The following is a 23,148-nucleotide window of genomic DNA, read 5'->3' as shown; positions in this document are numbered from 1 at the left end:
AAAAACTTACAATGCTGCACAACAGGTAAGGCCTCTTTCCGCTGCTGCCAAGCGAATTTTGGGTTTCTAGGAATACGTAACTATATTTATGAAATGCCACATTTGTATACCTCTTGAGTATGACACAGCATACCAATTAAACACAGACCCAATCAAAATCTAAGTGAGTAGTATTTTACTAATTCGTGTCGATAGAGGCATGCTTGTGTACAGATACTTTCGTCGTAAGGTTATCATGGTTAGCTTTATTTCATTTCTTATAATACAGTGCACAATTTTCGTAAGGTTTCCTTTAGTGTTGTTAAAACAATAGTAAACATGAGAGAGAAATTAAACATCAACGATATATGCGAATTCTCTGATGTTACCTATGACAGTCTGACAATGCACATGCAGTTTATTGATTACATGCATGTAGAAAACTTGTTCTGAGTTAAAGCTGTCAAACAAAGTTTGAAGAAGAATAAAATATCACTACCACACGACGGCTAATGTAGAAAATACTTTTCTGACATATTATGGCACGATGCGCTCTCCCTGCACATCTTCGAGATGCATCTGCTGCCTGCTGTCTGTTAAACCTGAATAGAACAAAATGTCACAGTAGTTAGCCCTTTTTCCACATGCGACTACTTTGGGTTGAGAAGTGAAGGGAATTATGTTCAAAGTTCCATTAGATTGATACCTTCAGCAGAGAGCAGAATTGCGTTTTAAAAAATGTAGCACTGAATGTATTCGAACTTGCGACATCTTATCTATGCTACAAGCTGACACGTAGCTACAGCAGCTCCAGAGCTCGGCAACTATTCCTCCAGAACTTTTGGATTCCACAGCACTGTGAGATTATGCATATGGCCAGGTCTTGACTTCTGAGAGACAAACAGTTACAGCTTTTCTTTTGGACTGAACGACGTTTTCTAGTAACAGATAGCGCAATAGAGTAGCTCAAGTGGAAAGGAACACTTCCTATTTAAACTTCTGCATCCTACACTGTTGGCAGTTGTGTGTAGGTGGCAGTTACGTGATTTTATTTCTGTGATTACAAAATAGTCGAATGTATGCACTGGGTAGCCGAGGCAGCTAGTTCATGGTGATTCGGTCAAACAAGTAAATGAATTTACTGAACATGCTGCAAATTACTACAGGGAGCCTGTGTGTCAGAATTCTCATCCAGTGTGGCGCAACTGCGTTACGATAGAAAAATGACTCGCAGAGAAGAGGATTTCGTGGGCTGTTGGACGGATGGTAGGTTGTTATACATATGGTCTGGGTTCGATTCCCACTTCCGTCAATGATTTTAGATAGGGAGAGACAGATTCCATTCTCTCCTGGCTACACCAAGTGAAGGAGATATAATGGCTGCGTGGTCTGAAAATTCACATTAAAGATGATATTCCTTCTTTACCAAGTAGACGGTAGGTTGAACCACAATAAAGTCTGGAGTGGCGACATGTAGAAACTCTATCACCAGTAACCTTTCTTATACTAGTTATTTATTTCAAGTGACGACACAAACGCTATGTATGGTCACAGGACACTTATTCCATCTTTTATTTGAGCTTCTGTATGTCGATAAAATTGGTTCTAAACTGGGAATGCAACTCAGACCGCCCTTAACGCGGAATTTGATCCCTTCGTGGCAATACAGCTCGGCTACAATTTGTTGTTTGTTCAAAACTGCAGATTCCTCAACACCTTCACATATTACGCGTGAATGGGATCGAATCCTGGCCCGGCACTAAAGATTTAATTATATATTATCAAGCTCTATCATGAGAACACCTATCTGCTGGTGGATAATAATTTTGATTTTTAATGTATTTTCATTCGTTGTCAACACTAACGATATCTGACGTTTTTAACTCCCAGTGAGACACTGAACTATTTGCGAGATGATTGTAAGTTCAAGATGCTATTCTGAGCAGCTGGTGGATAAAAATTCGGTAGCTGACGTCTCTTTGTGTGTAGTCAACAACGATATGTGTGGGGCTCTATTCCCAGTGAGCGCTGAACTCTTCGTCATATTATTTCAGTTCGTCGTGTCATTTAATGTTCATACATATTCTCAACTAGCTGCTCGTGAATAACTTTAATTTTTAATGTCATTTTGTGTTAAATAGTTCAAATGGTTCAAATGGCTCTGAGCACTATGGGACTTAACTTCTAAGGTCATCAGTCCCCTAGAACTTAGAACTACTTAAACCTAACTAACCTAAGAACATCACTCACATCCATGCCCGAGGCAGGATTCGAACCTGCGACCGTAGCGGTCACGCGGTTCCAGACTGAAGCGCCTAGAACCGCACGGCCACACCGGCCGGCCCCCGCCATCTGGTATCAATGCATTACCCTATCATCCATTATATATAATCATTTTCATAGTACACTTGATATTATAGATGAGTAGGACACAAGACAGGACATAGATAATGTCCGTTTGACGTCAACAGTGTGTAACATTTTACTTTTTTTGAATAGGACAATGTTCCTCTCCAATAATTTTTAGATTAGTTACAATAACCTTACGCTGCAAGAGAATTCGCTTGTATTTTTCAATATGTGGTCTGTTGTCGGTTTGAAGGCCTTCCATAACATCGGCAACGTAGTGCAACTCCACCGAGGGCTGTCTGGAGTAGGGTGGAGATAGCAATGTGAAGGTTGCGAGCTGTCGAAGACTATCTTCATATTCCTAATGCGATTAGGACATCGTATACTCTTGACGACGTTTAGCACCTGTGCAGTCAGTCACCCAATTTCAGAGTTCATTTTGAGTAATCCTGCTAAATTCCCAAAATATTGTCTTTTTATATTGATGAGTAATATGGATAGTCGTCACGTTCATGTGCCGTCTACAACGCAAATTTAATGTTACTATCCTAGGAACTAACCTGCAATACGTTTTGTATTTCATAATCGGAACTATCTGCATTAACCGTCATCAGAGCAATGTCAGGGAACAGAATGCAGCAGTGCCTTGCTACCTACTTGAGGACCTGCTTGAGTCGTGTTCTAAGGAAAGGGTAGTTGCTGGTTCACATTATATTACACTAGCGAGAAGTACCGACTTTTCCTTTTCTCTGCAAACATCCAGAACTAAATTCAGTAACTAAATGCTAAGAATATATTTGCATTGTGCCAACTCAAAGATCAATAGATATGGATATAGATATAGATACAGATTTTTATATTTAAAGCCATTCTCGTTCTGCGTTGGAATAAACATAATTCATTATTTGCTTGTTCTTGTTACGATTGTTATTGTCATTCTCTCACTCGCAAGAGTTTTCGCATTCCTATTTGGTATCGATGCACATGAAGAGTGGCTATGAAAGAAGGGAATACTGAATGTTACGTCATGCAGAATACACTCATTTACTTCGGCTCCTCGTGATCTACGCTACAGGAGAAGTGAGATACATAAAGTTGACAGTGTGAGGACAGACCTGGTAGCACAACTGTGCAACTACACAGTGTTACCAGATAAAATGGTGCTGCGGAATCGAAAGTGTAGTACGGACTTTGCCACAGTAGCAGACAGCTGGTAATTTAGGACCATGACCGTGGATTACACTTTGGTCAGTGCTGGTTAGAGTGCTGCAACTGTAAATGGAAGGCTTTGTTTGATAGTCTTATGCTGATGCTGTCTGAATAAATTATGCCATTGGATACAAAGCGGTTTAGTTTTGAGACCAACCCACGAGGGGGGAAGGCACAGTGGTCTGCTTCAGGAATTCCAAGCAATAAAACACAAAAAACAACCCAGGAAGGGAGACATGCATTTGGAATCTGTTCATCGTTACGGGGTCAAACAAGAGGGTAACATTACTGAAACAATGATCGGGCTACTTAGTATATAATAGAGCATACAGATTTCAAGGAGGAAACGTATGAAGACGCAGACTTCCTCGTTATCAATATGTGCGGCATATCTTTCGTGTTAACGAAAGTAAATTCCCGCTTTACCTCTTCTTACGTGTCAAATGAAATGAATGCCATGAGGAATAGAATATTTGTTGACTGCGTCTCTTCTTGCTTCCATCCTTACCAACATATTTCTTCATTCTCGTGGTAATCATGACATTCTATGTGTATGCTGCAAAAGATTGCAAGTGGACAAATTCGACATCGAGGTGCAAAGCGTTATATTCAATTCGAATAAGCTTCCGGTGTATTTTTACTTCGTTTGTATTTTTAGATGATTATGAACGTTACGGAAAATTATCTCACATGCTTTATGTTGAATGAGAAATATTGAATGATCCGTTTTGCTTTCCCTACGTTGAAATGATATAATGTCGGCGTCAACAGCCTTCTTCCACGTCGGAAGCTGAAACTTGTATGATTCTGGATTAATGATAATTGAATGTCTCATATGTATACATAGCCCACAAGGCGACGTCAGAAACCATCAGGGGAGAACGCCGCATAAAAACCAAACGTGCGCGCGCGTCTCCACTCTGAAGAACCGTATCGGAGAATCACGGCAAGCATTTCGCTGAAGAGCTGCCTCGTCAGAGAGCCTAGAAATGGCAGCGTCGTAGCAGGTATTTGTCAACACTCTGATAGTGCATTTACTTCCGGGTGTAGGTCAGCGTTACCTCGCTAAATTCACTTGACATTCGTTTTCCACATCGTAGACTCGTACGATATAATCCACTGCAAGATGACACAATTAGAAAGTATATTTAATTTCTGGACTCCAAGAACGGCGTTCTTCACATAAGTAACACCTGTTTGTGTGTGCATTCGGGAGGACGACGGTGCAATCCCGCGCCCGGCCATCCTGATTTAGGTTTTCAATGATTTCACTAAATCGCTTCAGGCAAATGCCGGGATGGTTCCTTACGAAGGGCACGGCCGATTTCCTTCCCCATCCTTCCCTAATCCGAGCTTGTGCTCCGTCTCTAATGACATCGTTGTCGACGGGACGTTAAAACAGTAATCTCCACCTCCTCTGTTCGTGTGTTTAAGGTTGCGTTTTGAGGCTCAGGCAACATCGCAGTGACTATATTCCGCCTCTGGCCGCCGGTGTGTCGTTAGCTCAGAGGTTCCCTTGTGCGTTGCAGTGCTTGTACTATAAGACATAGCAGTTCGAATCACGGTAGAAGACGCTGACTACAACCTTTTATTTTCCATTTTAATTAATGGAGTTGCAAACTGCTAGTAAAAATTTCTTATGCGAAGTCTGAAGAATGCCTTTAAACATCAATCTTCGTCCGATTTCGACTTAGTAAATTAAGTTAATATCATGGATTTCTGCTTTGCAAATTCCAAGGTGCTTCACTGTAAAATATACCCTGAAAAGATTCAAACCGACTGTCAACGATATAAATTTGAGCTTTGTTCGTCATATAGGTCTAACATGTCAGAAGGTTGTTTATGAAGTGCGCATGTTCATTAATATAGTTCCCTTCTTCTAAATTTTTGGAATAGCATTTAACTGTAGACGTTTTCTAACACCGGCGTTAGCAATTCCTTTCCGTTCTCTGAAACCTTCAAAACGACAAATTTTTCTGGTTTAAATCTGATGACCTTAACTATCACTTCCGATCAACAATAAATACTTCATGAACCCATACATGGAACTCCAAATGTGCAGTGTTCCTGCACTGCTACAGAGCATGCATTGCAAGGTATTCACACAGTTCATCGCATAGACTTACCATAAGGAATGAAACAAGAACTGTAATACACTTTACACCACAGACGCTCACTCTGGCTTGACGAAAACATCCAAACATTGACCAAAAGTTGCACAAATAATTGAGTTTGAAAGGAAAAGAAACGAGGTATGAAGCATTTATAAATTAATCGAATGTAGTGAGGTGGTTTAATTTCGTCCCAGTCTATAAAATTAATTTCGGGCCATACTCAGCTCTTGCCGATTAATGTAATATAATACCCGCCTACTAATCAGGGCGTCTGTCTCCGTTGCTTTTGAGCGTGAATGGAAATTGTAGAAATTTTCTGTGGAGCAACATTTAATAATAAAGCGTTTTAAATAATCAAAAGCGATGAGCGGTAGCAGGCGCTTTCGATAAAGAACGGGGGAGTGCAGCGCCGCTGCTGTCGCCACGGCCGCTGCCAGTAGCCAGCTAATGGATCCCGGAGCTTTGCCGCATACGGCGTCCAGAGGAGGACAGTCTGCAGGAAATCTGCCGCAAAATCGTTACTGGATAAAATTTTGATATCGGTGTGTCACAAAGCGAAATAGATTGAATCTGCGCTACCATTACATTCACGTCTTCAGCATTCAGACAGAAGAGGCTATAAAAATATTTTATGCCAGCTGCTTTCGATCCACTGACATTATGAATAGAAAGAACGCACGCTACCGCTAGACCACAGGCGTAATCAGCCTAGAGTTTCTCTATCATGGGACAAGTTTTCCTCCAGGAAGTGCCAGATTGTGCAGATAACCGGACTTAGAGAATTAGCGAGTTGGCCAGTTTTTTTGTCCCATGTCGCGATCGGCGCGGACTTAGCCTCTGAAGCGGCCAGCCGCCGGTCAAGTTTTATGTCAAAGAGTGTACAGTGTTCTTGACACCAGGCTTTACGGGCTCTCCTGTGACCAGAGGTCAGTGGAATGCACCTTGCAGCTCTCCATGTCTGTTCAGCCGTCTGTAGACTGTGTGTCTGGAGAGAACTGTTCAAGTGGCTGCGGTAAGATCCCGAGCAAGGCTACCTGCAGTAACTCCGTGGCAGTCTGCGTGCACTCATGGTGAGATTTCGGTCTTCTTGTTATGTTCTACACTGTGGACGTCCCATACTGTAGCGCCTGGACACGTTTCCTGTCTGCTTGAATCGTTGTCATAATCTTGAGATCACACTTTGTGGCACACGGAGGGCCCGTGCTACGACCTGCTGTGTTTGACCAGCCTCCAGTCGCCCTAGTATTCTACCCCTCATAACGTCATCAATATGTGTTCTTTGAGCCATTTTCAACACACCGCCACCATTAGCACGTCTGAAAACATCTGCAACCTTACTCCCTGCACCGTACTGTGACATGCACCAACACACCTCTGCGTATGCGGACTGCTGCCAGCGCCACCGTGCGACGACCTCAGGTCAAATGCACCGCATGGTGATACCCCGAGGTGATTTAAACCCGCAAACTGCCCACCAGAGCCTTGTTTCACCATGGATCAGCATTATCCTTAATTTATGAGCACGAGTGTAGTTTGGGCGTCGCTGCAGCTCTGTGAGTCTGGCGTTTGTGTTGGGCAGGCCAGCGCGGCGCCGTGATGCTGTCTGCGGGCATCCACAGCTTCCCGTTCAAGCTGGGCCTGCCGCTGGGGCTGCCCTCGACGTTCCTGGGCCAGCACGGCTGGGTGCAGTACTTCTGCAAGGCGGCGCTGCGCCAGCCCTCCGGCCTCACGCACAAGAACCAGCAGGTCTTCATCGTCATGAACCCCATAGACCTCAACCTCGAGCCCGCCGCACTCGCCGTGAGTACCACTACTGTACGCAGCTGCTGTAAAAGTAACGACTGCATCTTGTACCGTATGTACTCGGTATTGTCGAGGCGCATACCTGTTACAAAACATTATAGTTCAATTCTTTTATCTTGGCGTCTCGCGCGTGCCCGCCCAGACGCGGGAGATTGCTGCGTTGCGAGTTGCACGCGCCAAGAGAAGCAGCGCCATAGTATAGTATAGTTCGCAAACCTACGTTTAGGGGGCAGCGCACAGTATATGAAGTAAAGCAACCACGGCCGCATTAACCCTTTCGCTGCTACAGAGACGTGCTCCCCTCATTCCGCGCTGTGCGCGATTTTGTCATCACTGCACTGCTCGCCTGTGCAGACACATGATGTTCCGACTGCTTTGACACACTTATCATTCGATTTCACAAAATCTATTTGGTCCAAAAATTTGATTTTTACACATCTTCTTGACTGATACCTTCCCCCCATAAATGACTTTTCGATGTTCAACGCAGTTATTGTGCAACATTAAATGTAGTAAACCATTGCACGAAATTTTGAAGAGTTTGCAGAGGTAAAAGTCCACAGCGTATACTTTCCGTATGGTCGATTTTAGTTGCCACTAGAAATTTCAAAAAATTACATTCAAACGAATAAAATTCATGAAGTAAGACACTTCGATATTATTTTTAAATAGAGAATACTAAGCATCAAACAAGGTTTGAATTCAGAATCTTTTGCTTAGCAGCCAAACACCTTAACCATTACGCTAACGCAGCTCGTCATTCTATAGGATTCCTGGAGGATTTTAAAGAGTCACACAAAATACCGACAAACACTGTTGGTATGACTATGAATTACTCACGTTTCGTCGAAGTACAATAGGAAATAAACAATTACCGCTGTTCTTTATTGCGAAAAAGCGGTTAGTGAGAATGAATTTCCTTGCTATCGCCTGAATTAGGAGGCTTATTGCTTGTTTGGTTTATATGAAGCAATTGGTATAAAGAATGCTTTTTGCAAACTTTCTTTTATAGAAAGTCTGCTATCAAGACATTGCTTTTGTTCAATTACTTTATTTATGACTGAACGTTTCTAAAACTGTAGACACTCGTCCGTGCTCTGCACTACAGTCAAGCTCTGGCAACGTCGTTCTCTGTTCATCGGCTGACTGTGTTTTGTGACGTCAGATGCGCAGAACTAACCTAAACTCGGCCGCCGTCGTAAATGACACGCACTTTAGTTATTCGTTACTGCATGTCACTACATAAAATGATTTTTTGAAACTTGTTGTTTACCGTACTCTGACTGTACACGATTATCGATACAAATCACTTTATTTATTACCTCCTCTCAGGGAAAAAAGGTTGAGCCGGGGAAAAAAATTTTTTTTGAAGAGCGCGCCGCAGCTCCTAGTGTAAAGCAGTCGCCTTCCGTTTCTGGCGGTGGCGCCGCTGTGGCAATCGCAGCTTTGGTGTCTCCCTCTGGTGGGAATGGGGAAAAGTTGCCTGTTCACGTGCGTTTAAGGGGCGCTATGAGCTCGGCAGAGGGGTGAGTGTGAGTCTGTCAGTCTCGGCGAGTCGGAGGCAGTTGGTCTACCAGGGCAGTTTGTCAGTCTAGCCCAGTCTGGTCTGTTGGTCAGCCAAGTTAGTCTGGGTCTGTCTCTCGTCCGCATTGGTGAGGCGGTTAGTGTCTGTCGGTCGTCCGGAGTGCTAGTATGTGTTAGGCCGCCAGTCTGCTCGAGTTTGCTCAGGCAATGGGCATTGGCAGTTGGATCGATCGATTGGTCGGTCGCGCACTGGGACACAAGGTGACTTGTCCGCCTGGAACGTCGGCGCATGTGAGGTCGCCACGTGAGTCCAGTGGCCGCGCCGTATAGCCAGGGGTAGTGGCTTCGCGGTCGACACGAGAGCAACAGGAGTCATCCCACGACATCGGTCTGGCCGGGGCGAGCTGCGACGCCGTGAGGCGGGAGATCGGCGCGCCTTCCTGCGTCCGTTGAAGCGGCTGGCAGCGGACGGTTCGGGCGAGCGTTTTGGGGGTGCTGCGCCAGGTCTTCGCCAGGAATCGCAGTTTATTAGAAGTTAAGTGATTCGTGATATGTTGTGTCATTTACTTGTTAAATTCTACTTGTGTTCTTGGTCAGTTTCTCGTCCCCAGCTTTATCGTCTGTATCTCGTCCGCATTTGTTCTGCAGTTAGTGTCTGTCTGTCGGTCCGTCTGTCGTACGTTAATAGCTGCCTCTCTCATGTTTGTCGGATTCGGTGTTAACGAATTTATTGCTTAAAGGCCGAATTCTTGAAACATGTTTTTATCTTGCCTATTATCTTGCGAAGTGGTATATGTGTAATTTACAGCATGTTGTACATTTTATGTAAGTCCCCATTTTATGGGTTTTATTTAAATAGTCATTTTAGGTTATAAAGTTGCAACCCTTCCACCGTAGGAGTCCTCAAAAAAAAAAAAGCCAATTGCAAATAATTTGAGAGTTGTACCATTTCCATCCCTCTTACGCGGTGCATAGTTTACGTGTTTGTGTGAATTGTTAAAATTTTTTTTGGTTTAAAGTAATCTGGTGTGTTGCACGTTTGCACCACTGTACTCTTTCAGAGGTTGTTGCGAGCGGTCATGACTACGGCCGTATTGAAAGGGTGCAGGCAAGCTTCTCAGCCCGAAGGCTCATGCTGTTAATATTATTCTTTCTGCATCTAAATAAAATTGTAACTTGATATTTCAAGGGTGCTTTTCTGCTTATAATTTTAAATCTGTTTTGAAAAGGCTTTTAGGAATAAAATTCACATTTGTTAAAAGTAATTTCATTTTCCACCAGTTACTTCCTGGCAACTACTTCCACGGTCACCTAGTGTGATTAAATGTGTTAATGTTTTTGATGAATCGCTAGTAAATAAATTCTTTAAGAAAAAAATTTTTTTAAAGCAAATTCACGGTTCGAAGGTCACAGTTTTCTTCTACGAGGGTAATCCCAAAAGTAAGGTCTCCTATTTTTTTACAAGAACATAGGCCCAGTGCTTTTTTCCTAAAAAAAAGTTTGAGGGTACTCCGACATGGGATACAATGCAGCGAAATTTAGTTACAACTGAAGCATGGGATACCACCCATCTGCTTTTAGCCATGACGTCATCAACATGCCGAACTAAAAAAAAATGGTATCGGACTCTTCAGTTGACTTTACGACTCAAATGAAGCAGACGATACCGAGAAGCACACAAACATACAAGAGAAAGTAGTATCGAATACTTCAGTTTACATCACCTCAAATGAAGCATGCGATTTGAGTGTGAAACGTCCCCATTGAACAATTTATACAGGACTGTGCTTAAACTGACACACAATATTTTGTTAGCGCAACGCAATCTGACTTTCAATAATCCCTACAAAAGAATGGGCCCTGACTAACATTAAACTATACCTTTCACAAATCACTTACCTCACAAAAATCTTCGCTACTCAAGCTACTGCAATACAGCAAGCGCCACTACTGCCAGCTAAATAAAAGATTCAAACTATGGAAGGCACTAACTACTGATAGGGATAGTTAGCAAATGAAAGATATTAATAGAGAACAAACACTGTATTTACCTTAATAGTCATAATATATATAGCAGTTCATGACAAATTACAAAACTCCGCCATCTCTCTCCCCACATCCACCACTGCTGGCGGCTCACCTCCAACTGCGCAACGCTACGCGCTGTTCACAGCCAGCTGCCTAACACTACAATGGCGAGTATTACAACAATGCAAAGCAGCCACAGACTGCACACAGCACAGCCAGTGATTTTCATACAGAGATGGCGTTACCAATAAAAAAACCTAAACAGCCTACTTACATAGCCCCCATAGTCCCCACAAAAAATTTTACAAATTTTTTTGGGCACTGGCCAATACATATTTGTTAAAATTTTTTTCACAATTACAATAACAAAGAAATCAAATGCACACACTTATTGATACAATGTTGGTCAAGAGCTAAAATTTTCTCACAGTCCATAAAGATAGTCCTGATCATTCATCGTAATAGTAATTACAGTTTTTTTTCACAAAGTCTCATTAGTAAAAGAAATTGCACACAGAAGTAGTGGATTTCCATGCAGTCTTGAAGAAGTAGTGTTGTCCTTCCAACGGAAAGACAGTGCTGACTCGACATGCAGACAGGTAATGGGCCACAACAGAGTAAACCCACAGCAGAGTCAGTCGACGTTTTGAAGAATATTGGTAGGTAGGTCATCACAGAGCAGACCCACTGTAGTCCTGGTAGAGATTACGGTACTGGTGGGCCACCAGAGGTGCAGACCCACTGCAGTCCTTGTAGAAATAATGGTATTGGTGGGCCATCAAAGACGCAGACCCACTGTAGTCCTTGTAGAGACGGCCAGCAGCCATCTGTTGCGACTGTGCAGGTGCACAATCACCATCAAAGAGTCTTGCGGAGAATATAGCAAGTCCATAAACCACCACTTGTGCACTCACAAAGTTTTTTTCTAATTGTCCTTAGAACCAGCAATGCTGTTAACGAGTCCCTTGCTGAATTATTAAAACACGTCCAAACACTATCAGTCCCTACTTCTCACATATTGTCCATATACTATGACCAACAGAAACGTGTGCAGTGAAATGTAACTTACAAGTTAATAATATGATGAACTGGTGACAATTACAATTTTATAACATAAGAATACAATTACAAAGGTACAAAATACATCATTAAAGAACATAACAATACAGATAACATTTGTAGTAATACAGGCTTTACAAAAGAATAGAAATAAACATATACATCAGTGTTACAAAAATAATGACATAAGTACATACATAAAGATCAGAATAACTTTTGAAACATCACCTCCACATATGAGCAACAAAACAGAATAAATAATGTCTAAACATTTTTACAAAGTAAATAACATAGTATTAGAAAAATTCTACAACATAAATCTTATTAGCTAAACACATAAAGACAGGAAAAACACAAATACACAAGGGTACACAAACACATAGAGGGATGACACAAAAGGAAAGGACAGGGTTTGTTTTACTGCAGTATTTTGCAAACAAAACTTTCTTTACTTCTCGGAGATCTCCCTTCGTTCTTCATTATATCCAAAAGTCCTATCTATACCTGCTTTCTGTACTTTTCTCGTATAGCCTCTCAGTGCATTTCTTCAAATTCATCGCAACTCATTCTCTTATAGTCTACCCCCTCTTAAGCTAACTTAAATCTACTGAGCTCAGATGCTAAACTAAGGGACGAGGCAATGCAGCAGCATAAAACAATTAATACAAATAGCAATGACAAAAATATACAAAAGGCAAAGCAAGCAGCATAAATTACAACTAATATAAGGCAATGAGCAGCAAACAAGAAAAATAAATCAGTAGTAAAACTGGCTTAAAAGAATAATACAAAGTTAAATTCAGTAACACTATGCCTGGCAAACAGCAGCAGCAAATAAAATTTAAACTTAGACCTCAAGCAGAAAAAAATATTACACTAAAAATGGCCATGTCTAATACCTATGTCACATCTTAACACTAGAGTGATGCATCACGATTTATTCTACAAAAGAAATTACCATGTACTTGAAAAGAAAATTATATATGCAGTTACTGTTATTAGTCCCTTCTTATTGTTCTTTCCATTCCAAGAGCTCCTTTTCTCGAAGAATGTGGATCATAAAATAATTATTTAATAGATCTGTTGACAGAAAGTTTTTACATTAGCAAATGCATTTAAGTTTATTTTATAAAACCAATGCTGCAACACAGCTGGAAAACAGATATGAAATGAAATAAGTAATTACGCAAACCAAAGCATAAAAACATCATTCAATAGCTATGTGGCATTTCGTAAGTCAGTAGCTCTCAACTCTCGTAGAAAGACACTTGTCATTATCAGGTTTGCAGATGTCAGAATATTTCCCATCAATTCATAAGCATTTCAGTAAGTAGCACAAAGTACGATATGTATCCAAGTAATGAGCGTGTCGTATTTGCGATGCTTTCTACAAAGGAATGTCAGAAGCGAGGTTAATGGCCTCTTTTTTTTTCACCTAATGGCTTTTTCTCCAGGCGGCTGGCACAGGTGGCCGCTCAAGACGCATTACGTCAAGGTCACTTACCTTTCTTACTGAAATATTTACGACAACAGTTTCTGCTACAGTGGCAGTCTCGTATAAAAATATTTCACAGATCGAGAACTTGTGTTACAAATCTGTAGAAACAAAATCCTGTAAATATAACAGCGTCCAAAAAATTTTCGCCAGCATTGTGATACATTCATGCATATACACACATTTCATAACTCTTAAAGTACGAATCTTGGTTTCCAACAACCTTTTTCACAAACCAGAGTCCCTAAACACTACTCATTATTCCTTACCTTATTCGTCGACACTTCTTCAATATTTTATGATAACAGATACATAGCATACTCAAATAACTCATATAGCATCAGCTTATTGATCATAAACATACCGCAACAGCATAATATACATCGTCCTCGTAATAATATCATAACATCTCAGTCAATTCTCAAAATCGTCATAGCTTCCTCCAATAATTTCAATACCTAAACAAATTCTCTGCTCATTTCAATAGTGTCATCTACCTCAAGCGTACTTTAAAAATCATAATGTCATACCAAATACATCACAATGGTTCCAAAAAAATATGAACAGTTCACAAAGTACAGACAAAATACAATTTCATAAGTGTGAAGTTATCCAACTGTGTAATTACGTAAACATCTGTCACTGACGTAGTAAAAAAATGTTTGTCTCTCAGTTAAATGATCAGATAGCTGTGTAATTTGTGTGTTAGAGAAATATGGTACCGATGTGTAAAGTTGTATAAGCAAATACCATATTAGCTAGGGCTCCTTGTGCTTGCCAAACACATGGTACACAAAGTAGGCGTGTACCCCCCTGAGGATTAATGTAATTATACCCAAGGTGTTACAGATTACAGCAATGGAATGAAATGTATCACGGAAAACCCTTGTATCATTGCACTTCATATATCTTTAAAAAAAAAATGTTTTAAGTGCGAAATTAATCACTCAAATACGTGTACTGTAGCGCTAAACTGTGTGTCATGTTGTAAGATAATCTCTGTGGAAGTCTCGTAGTTATCGTCCTCCGAAAGCTAAGTTCTGCAGAAGTCAATGTACTTACCTCATGATAAACAAAAGTGAAATGCTTCGAGTATAGATATCGTAGTTATTACGTATCTTACCGTGATCAAGAAGGTGCTATAATGTAACGTATTGTTGTGCTACGAAAAAGGCTGTTTCATTGTAGCTATACCACAAAAGTTACTACTAAAACATGTTTTACTTTTCAGAATAATACAGAAAAACTGTGCAGATATAAAACAGATAACAGCGCAAAAGCAACATTGTAAACTGTCACTCATTAGTAGCGTCGTGATAAAGTCGTGTAGCTGTCACATAAACTAACCTATGTGTCATCTGGCATCTCACAGAAAGTACTTTAAACCCAGAATGTATTTTCAAGTAAACCAAAATGTTGCATTAGAATCTCATTAGCAGTACCAGTATGTGTCCTAAGTATGTAAGCCTGATAGTCGTTATGTAATCGTGCAACTAACAAGCAAGAATGTACAAATACAACACTGTGTAGTCTGTTCACTATAACAATGCATTCGTAATTTCTGTTTAAAAATGTTCCCTAGGTTCTAGACTGGATATTTAACATCAAACATTGTTGCATGTTAATAGTTTCTTAAGATTGAAAAAGACTACTAGTAACGTGAAGTGAAAAATTTTATAGCAAAGACTAAGTTAAAAAGCAGATTATCTCTCAATAAATGGTTTTACATGTGAAATGTGGTGTAAACCTTTGCTCTTCCTAGTTCACAGAGTTTCAACTTTAACGCAATTATCATGTGGTATACGTCGGTAAAGAATACTGGAATTTTTCTCAAGGTTAGCGTCTATGTTATTTTTCCCTGAGCCAGCTGGCGCACGCAGCTGCCTGCTGTGCGAGTCATTGTCTGTCTCTTTGTTGGAGCGCGCCATTATTGGGATTTGGAGACCTAACTTCTACAAATTCACCGTGACGAGAGGGCCCTGCCCTGTTTAAATCCCGCCAGTTCTGATGCAATTCAGGTCTGTCGTTACGATCACATCGTCTGTCGTCATGTTGGTAGTTCCTGTAGTTTCTTTCTTGTCGGTTAAGTGGTGGAGAATTTCTCCCTGAATCGTAACTGCGCGCTGGACCGTTGCGTCTAAAGTTATTCTGTCTCCCGTAATAATAATTATTTTGGTTCCCATATTGTCTGTTTCTCTGATTGTCTCTGTAATAGTCATTACCGCGGAGAGGTGATCTTTCCCTGTAATTATTACTACTCTGCCAACGGTTGTCATAAGGGTGGTGTCTGTTTTGGTCACGATTTGTGTTGTGAGAATAGCCTTGTCGTGTCCATTTATTATTTCTGTCATCACGGAATTGCGACGGATGTGATCTGTAATTGTTGTGCTCGTGCGTTCCGCGATTGTCAGTGTCAATTTCCAGTTCTTGTAACAGTCCCTGAAAAGCCTCAATGTCTTCTTTGCAACGTCCTGCTAAAATAATATGTCGTAAATGTTCAGGTAATTTGATTAAGCAAATGCGGATGAGTTCTGAGGGGCTGTATGGGTTTGGAAGATACTGATTCTTATGCAACATGTCTTCAAAATATTTCATAAGACTGGAAAATTCAGATTGTTCGAAACGTTTCATCATTATGATGCTATGTTTTACTCGGTCTTGTGTAGCTTGAGACCAATACGCTGAGAGGAAGGCATGATAAAAATCTCCTTCATTGTGACAATCGTGAATGACCGATCGCATTCTTACAGCTGGTTCATTTTCCAAGTAGCCACACATAAATTCTAACCTGTGCTCCAATGACCAGTTGGGAGGAAAACAATGAGAGAATTGATGGAGCCACGCTTGTGGATGAATGTCGTTGGCAGAATTCTTAAACGTTTTGAATTTACGTGTAGTAATGAACAGCTTATAAAGTCATCATGTCGGCGAGTCGCATATCGGTCATTGTTACGTCGTTTCGGCGGTTCCACTTCAAAATTCGGTGCACCTTGCCAATTTCTTTCATAATTTCCGAAATGCGCTGTGTTATTATTTTGTGGTTGTTCCGTATTTCTATGTCCCTCTTCCCGTACTGGAGCGCGAGTGTCCTCTGAAATATGTAATTCTTGTATTACCTGCGTCAACTGATCTTGTACTTCCCGGATTTCTCTTTTGTACTGTGTATTGATTTGATTTTGATTTTGTTTGAATTTTCTAATTTGTTCATACTCTTCTGTGTCAGTGAAGGCTACAGGTCTTGTGTCATTCAGATCATCATCTACCTTTGTAGATAAGTTAGTGACCTGATCCGAAAGTTCGGCTACTTTCTCCGATAGTGAACACATTTCCTCAGTGTGTTTTTCTGAACCAAGTTTCAGAGTGTCCATTTGTGTTGAAATCGAATCTACTGTGTCCTTCAAGTTTTCCTGAGTTTTTGCAAGTTGCGTAACCGAATCGGTAGATGCAACTGAGTCAATTTTAGCCCACAAGGTCTCATGATTTTCATGAACAATGGTTTGCAGTTCTTTTATGGCTGCTTCGTGATTCTGTAATGCATTTTCATGCCGCGAAAAAATAGGTTGAAAATGCTCACAAATTTGTGTTTTTACGTCATTGCAGACTTTTTGACATTTCGATTCAATGTGATGTAACTCATTAGTTAAATCCTCACGTGTTTGTTCAAGAGTTTGCTCCAATGAGTCTAACTTTTGAAGATTTTGTTCCATTGCGTCTAACTGTTGCTGTGTTTGTCTCTGGTGTTGTTCCATTGTGTCTAACTTTTGAAGATTTTGTCCCATTTGTTTCTGATTTTGTTCGAGCGTTGTGTCTAACTTTTGAAGATTTTGTTCCATTGTGTCTAACTTTTGAAGCTTTTGTTGTGTTTGTCCCATTTGTTGTATTAATTGTAATAACAATGCACTGGTGTCTGGAACATGTTCCTCAGTGCTTTTCGGCAGTGAATTTGCACCGGAAACATTCACATTTTGACAAGCAGAAAATGTGTCTTGACTTATTTGAGAAAACGGTGAGGATCCAAAACTTGAATCTACAGTATTTGCGAGATCGTGTCGTGTCATTTCGGATTCCTGAGGCGAGCTATTGCCGACCGATCGATCGATAATACTTCCCTGTTCACTGCTTGTTTCATTGTCTACGCCATTATTTGACGCCCGCTCCATTTCCCTATGCACAGTTACCAAATTACTACTTTGAATGTCTGTTAATTCATTACACAGTGGTGCTGGCAAGCTACGCTCGTCGTCACTATTATTTCTCAGTTTACTTTGGAGCCTAGTGTTACGTTTTTCACACGCCATTATTGTCACAATATTTCACACGATAACACAGAAAAGCACAATTTGAAGAGCAAAAATAAGAGAACACAGTAACATAGCACTGAAAATAATATCTAGTTAATTGCAAGCGCAGCTGCGAAATACTTGCTGCAAATCTACAAGCATGCCACAACTGTTTTACTGTACAACAATGAAAGACTGCAACTACAAAGGAGATTCTCTCTACAATTACGCGCTAGCAATAAACAATAGTTACACTAATTACACAAACTACAAGAAAAAAATCAGAAGATTCCAGTGAGGTATCCTCGGCTAAGGGTCGACATATGAAATGTCCCCTTAGAAAAATTTATACAAGACTGTGCTTAACCTGACACACAATATTTTGTTAGCGCAACGCAATCTGACTTTCAATAATCCCTGCAAAAGAATGGGCCCTGACTAACATTAAACTATACCTTTCACAAATCACTTACCTCACAAAAATCTTCGCTACTCAAGCTACTGCAATACAGCAAGCGCCACTACTGCCAGCTAAATAAAAGATTCAAACTATGGAAGGCACTAACTACTGATAGGGATAGTTAGCAAATGAAAGATATTAATAGAGAACAAACACTGTATTTACCTTAATAGTCATAATATATATAGCAGTTCATGACAAATTACAAAACTCCACCATCTCTCTCCCCACATCCACCACTGCTGGCGGCTCACCTCCAACTGCGCAACGCTACGCGCTGTTCACAGCCAGCTGCCTAACACTACAATGGCGAGTATTACAACAATGCAAAGCAGCCACAGACTGCACACAGCACAGCCAGTGATTTTCATACAGAGATGGCGTTACCAATAAAAAAACCTAAACAGCCTACTTACAAGTGTACGCATATCCGTTTAGCACTACCATCGCCCACTATTAGCGGGCGAAGGCACTACATGCGTGTCGAACTGGCTGCCAGCGATTCAGTTGTCGGGAACGGTTGCCGCAGCTTCGAAATGCTTGAAACAGCCAATGACATCGATTTTCCCGCCAAAAACAGCACTCGTATCGTTCGTTATGCAATTACGAACACGAAAAAATGAAATAAAAAATTTACGTCCGTGAATTAAATCTGTGGCACTCTTCCAAGTTCTCAACATCGTAAAAAAATTACTTTGTCGACGAAAAAGTTTAGGGGTACGCATCTCCCAGCGTTCCCCCAGAAGAGCAGCACTGCATAAACCTGCTACCCGTGTCAGGGGTAAAATACAGGGAGCGAAAGGCAATTAACAATTTGTACAGAAACCAGATGGCAGTTATAAGAGTCGAGGGGCATGAAAGGGAAGCAGTGGTTGGGAAGGGAGTGAGACAGGATTGTAGCATATCCCCGATGTTATTCAATCTGTATATTGAGCAAGCAGAAAAGCAAACAAAAGAAAAATTCGAATCAGGAATTAAAATCCATGGAGCAGAAATAAAAACTTTGAGGTTCGCCGATGACATTGTAATTCTGTCAGAGACAGCAAAGGACTTGGAAGAGCAGTTGAACGGAATGGATGGCGTCTTGAAGGGAGGATATAAGACGAACATCAACAGAAGCAAAACGAGGATAATGGAGTGTAGTCCAATTAAATCGGGTGTTGGTGCGGGAATTAGATCAGGAAATGAGAGGCTTAAAGTAGTAAAGGAGCTTTGTTTGCTATTTGGGGAGCAAAATAACTGATGATGGTTGAAGTAGAGAGGATAAAAAATGTAGACTGGCAATGGCAAGGAAAGCGTTTCTGGAGAAGAGAAACTTGTTAACATCGAGTATAGATTTAAGGGCCAGGAAGTCGTTTCTGAAAGTATTTGTATGGAGTGTAGCCATGTATGGAAGTGAAACATGGACGATAAATAGTTTGGACAAGAAGAGAACAGAAGCTTTCGAAATGTGGTGCTACAGAAGAATGCTGAAGATTAGATGGGTAAATCACATAACTAATGAGGAGGTATTGAATAGCATTAGGGAGAAGAGGAGGTTGTGGCACACCTTGACTAGAAGAAGGGACCGGTTGGTAGGACATGTTCTGAGGCATCAAGGTATCAACAATTTAGTCTTGGAGGGCAGCGTGGAGGGTAAAAATCGTAGAGGAAGACAAAGAGATGAATACACTAAACAGATTCAGAAGGATGTAGGTTGCAGTAGGTACTGGGAGATGAAGAAGCTTGCACAGGATAGAGTAGCATGGAGAGCTGCATCAAACCACTCTCTGGACTGAAGACCACAACAACAACCAACTTATATGAATTATATAACGAGTTGTAAAATAGAACTAACCTCGTAATTCAGCTCGTATCACACTTAAGTTGTACAATCGAACTGAAAACTTTTTAAGAAACGTGGGTAGATCGAAGTAATTGATGTCCGAGATACACAGTTTCCGGCACAATTCAGTCACACCATCTTATGCGTTTGTATTCACGGGACTAACGAAACGTATCTGGCAGTAAGGAATTGGAGGTTTACGAATTCTGGCGACCTTGTCCGAGCCCGACAAGCAACTGTTGGTGGGAAAGGAAACATGAAGAATGAGAAAATGTATTCGTTCTCCTTGTCACTACCGACTCGGCACGCTGATAAGAAATTGGAGGAATTCGGAAACTAACGAGTCGGTACGACGAACTGCGTGCGGGGAAGAGACATGCAAGTAACGAAATGTTTCAAGCAGTAACGAAACGGTACTTATTTAGAGTACAGAGAAATATTCTTTACCCAGATATAGTCTCCCTCCGAGACGTCTTCTTCTCATGAACTGTGCGGACGCTTGTTTAGTGACAACTCCCTCCTCCAGTTCATTGTTATAGTTCTCTTAGGCTAAATTACGTCAGCCATTCGCTTATAACTCATTTCTCTTACGATGCAACCAATGTTCGGCATTTCGCGGGAACGGTCCTTTCCTCGGATTCTGGCACGTGGTGTATCGGTTTTTGGGGATTGTGAATAGCGTTGCTAGGAAGTCCCAGGAAAATCGTTGCAGCATTTAGCGCTTCTGGCTGTTGTGTCGGTAGCATCAGCTAAAAGAACTGTGCACAAACTCAAACTGAAACGTTACGGACTAACGACAGCGCGTCAACTGATCAATTCAGTTACCGTTTCTCGACGTCAGTGCCTCTGATGCTTATTGCAATCCGTTCATTGAGGACAACGTGCTCCAGAACTGATATTGTTTTTTCTTTGATGAAGCGTTGCTGCGTTTATCAGAGTCCATGAACTCGCAGATCTATCGACGTTAGTGTAATGAAAATCCCATCAGTCACTGCAGAGGTGTGGATGGGGGTCAAGAGAGGGCAACTGCCTCCTCCCTCCCTGGAATCTGGAGCACAGAGTCTTGAACTGATTTCCCATGACTTTTGCTACACATGTCGTTTAGCCACTTGTAGTATTACTTGGCCTATAGCAGCGAAATAATACTGTGGTTCAGCAAATTCGTTTGGGTGTATTTGAATCTTGCGCGTCCTCCACCTCCCCTACACGCGCACACAGACACACACACACACACACACACACACACACACACACACACATATACACATACACTTCCCCGCGGATAAATTTCTGCAGACGCTCATGTCAGTTACGTAAAGAGCCTGTACATAATGTAAAACGAGACTGTGGTGTGCCATTAGTGAAACACGAATGAGGACCGTACTTTCTTCACCAAACCGTAACCTCTGATATGTATCTGAACAGTTAAGTTACAACCTTTTTTTCCAGAAAGGGAACTACCAGCGAAAGTACCTACTGTTATTTCGTGTGGGACACAGCCGAAGCACAGACTGCCAATCGATATTAACCGTCAGTCAGTAGATACTGAAAGTTGCGAATATAACGCCTACCGAGGTAACGCAAACTTGATTTTCATTATTTCATACTATTACTGGCCGAATTTAAAAACTTAAAATGCATTCATAATCTGTTCATTAAGAAGTATAATCTAGCGGTAAAGATTTAAAATAGTGAGCGAAGTATAAAAAATCAGCAACTGTCATATATAATGAGGCACCTTAATTAATGACGCCCAAATTACCCACACTATATTTATCCAGCATTTCAGATTGTGAGCGCATAGGCGACTTCCAACGTAATTTCGAATCTCTTCGGAAGTTTCTGTCGTCGAAATATCCCACGAAATAATGAAAGGAAATAAGCTTATCGAATCCTGCCTCGGGCATGATGTGTGTGACGTCCTTAGGTTAGTTAGGTTTAAGTAGTTCTAAGTTCTAGGGGCCTGGTGACCTCAGAAGTTAAGTTCCATAGTGCTCAGATCCATTTGAACCATTTAAGCTTATCGCTCACTACATTTTAGTTTTTCATGGAGTAAAATCTCAGCATCTGGCATGACGTTTTACTTTATTACTTAATTTTAATTATAAAAATCAACAGTCTCTGTTGATTTTTAAGTCCGCAGCTCGTGGTCGTGCGGTAGCGTTCTCGCTTCCTGCGCCCGGGTTCCCGGGTTCGATTTCCGGCGGGGTCAGGGATTTTCTCTGCCTCGTGATGACTGGGTGTTGTGTGATGTCCTTAGGTTAGTAAGGTTTAAGTAGTTCTAAGTTCTAGGGGACTGATGACCATAGATGTTAAGTCCCATAGTGCTCAGAGCCATTTTTTTGTTGATTTTTAAAATTAAAATTAATATTGATACAGTTGCTGACAGGGCCGCAAAATGTTGAAAATATTTAAATTTACTTTATTACTTCTTTACTACTAACTCTTCTCGTAACGCATTTTGTAGTGACAGTGTTTTATATACCAACGAACGTACCTGCAAAATTATATCATTGTACGAAATAGTTCATAAAATATGACATCATAAACTTCGAGATGTGTGAGAAACAATCTTTTCTGAAAACGGAACGCGAATTAGCCAGACTTTACTCATCCAGTGTTTCATAATGAGTGCCTTGAAGGTAGGTGGAACACATAGACTCATTTGTAAAGTAATCAGACGTTTGAAGCTGTTTTTTTGCGTGGAATTAGATCCATTAAAGAATTAGGGGTGGGTAGTTACTGGTGCGTCTGTCACAGTCTAGGATAGTTTTTGTCATCATAAACACGTCGTAATAGTGTCACAGACGCAATCGGGTGTGCGCTTTTGCATTGTCGTGCATGAAATAATCAGTTTTTTTGGTTAGTTGTCGCAGAACTGCAACACCGATTGTTCGGAGAGTTCAAAAATAATCTGATGTTTCCGTTGGAAAAAAGAGAGAGAGAGAGAGAGAGAAAGAGAGAGAGAGAGAGAGTATCCGAATTGATCAGCATGGTCCCTGAATAAGCAATAAATGTTATTT

General features: G+C 41.0%; 1 protein-coding gene across 1 annotated transcript in view; it reads left to right on the top strand.

Moving 5' to 3' along the window:
• Positions 1 to 23,148, top strand: part of LOC126262563 (arrestin domain-containing protein 17) — a 199,478-nt gene that overhangs the window by 150,698 nt on the left and 25,632 nt on the right. Inside the window, exon 3 of the mRNA XM_049959263.1 lies at positions 7,231 to 7,451. Coding sequence (XP_049815220.1) covers positions 7,231 to 7,451 — 221 coding nt within the window. The remainder of the gene's footprint in view (positions 1 to 7,230; positions 7,452 to 23,148) is intronic.

This window comes from Schistocerca nitens, chromosome 6, assembly GCF_023898315.1.
Source record: "Schistocerca nitens isolate TAMUIC-IGC-003100 chromosome 6, iqSchNite1.1, whole genome shotgun sequence".
NCBI lineage: Eukaryota > Metazoa > Arthropoda > Insecta > Orthoptera > Acrididae > Schistocerca > Schistocerca nitens.
The sequence above is the reverse complement of the archived record's forward strand: the minus strand, read 5'-3'. Positions and strand labels throughout refer to the sequence as shown.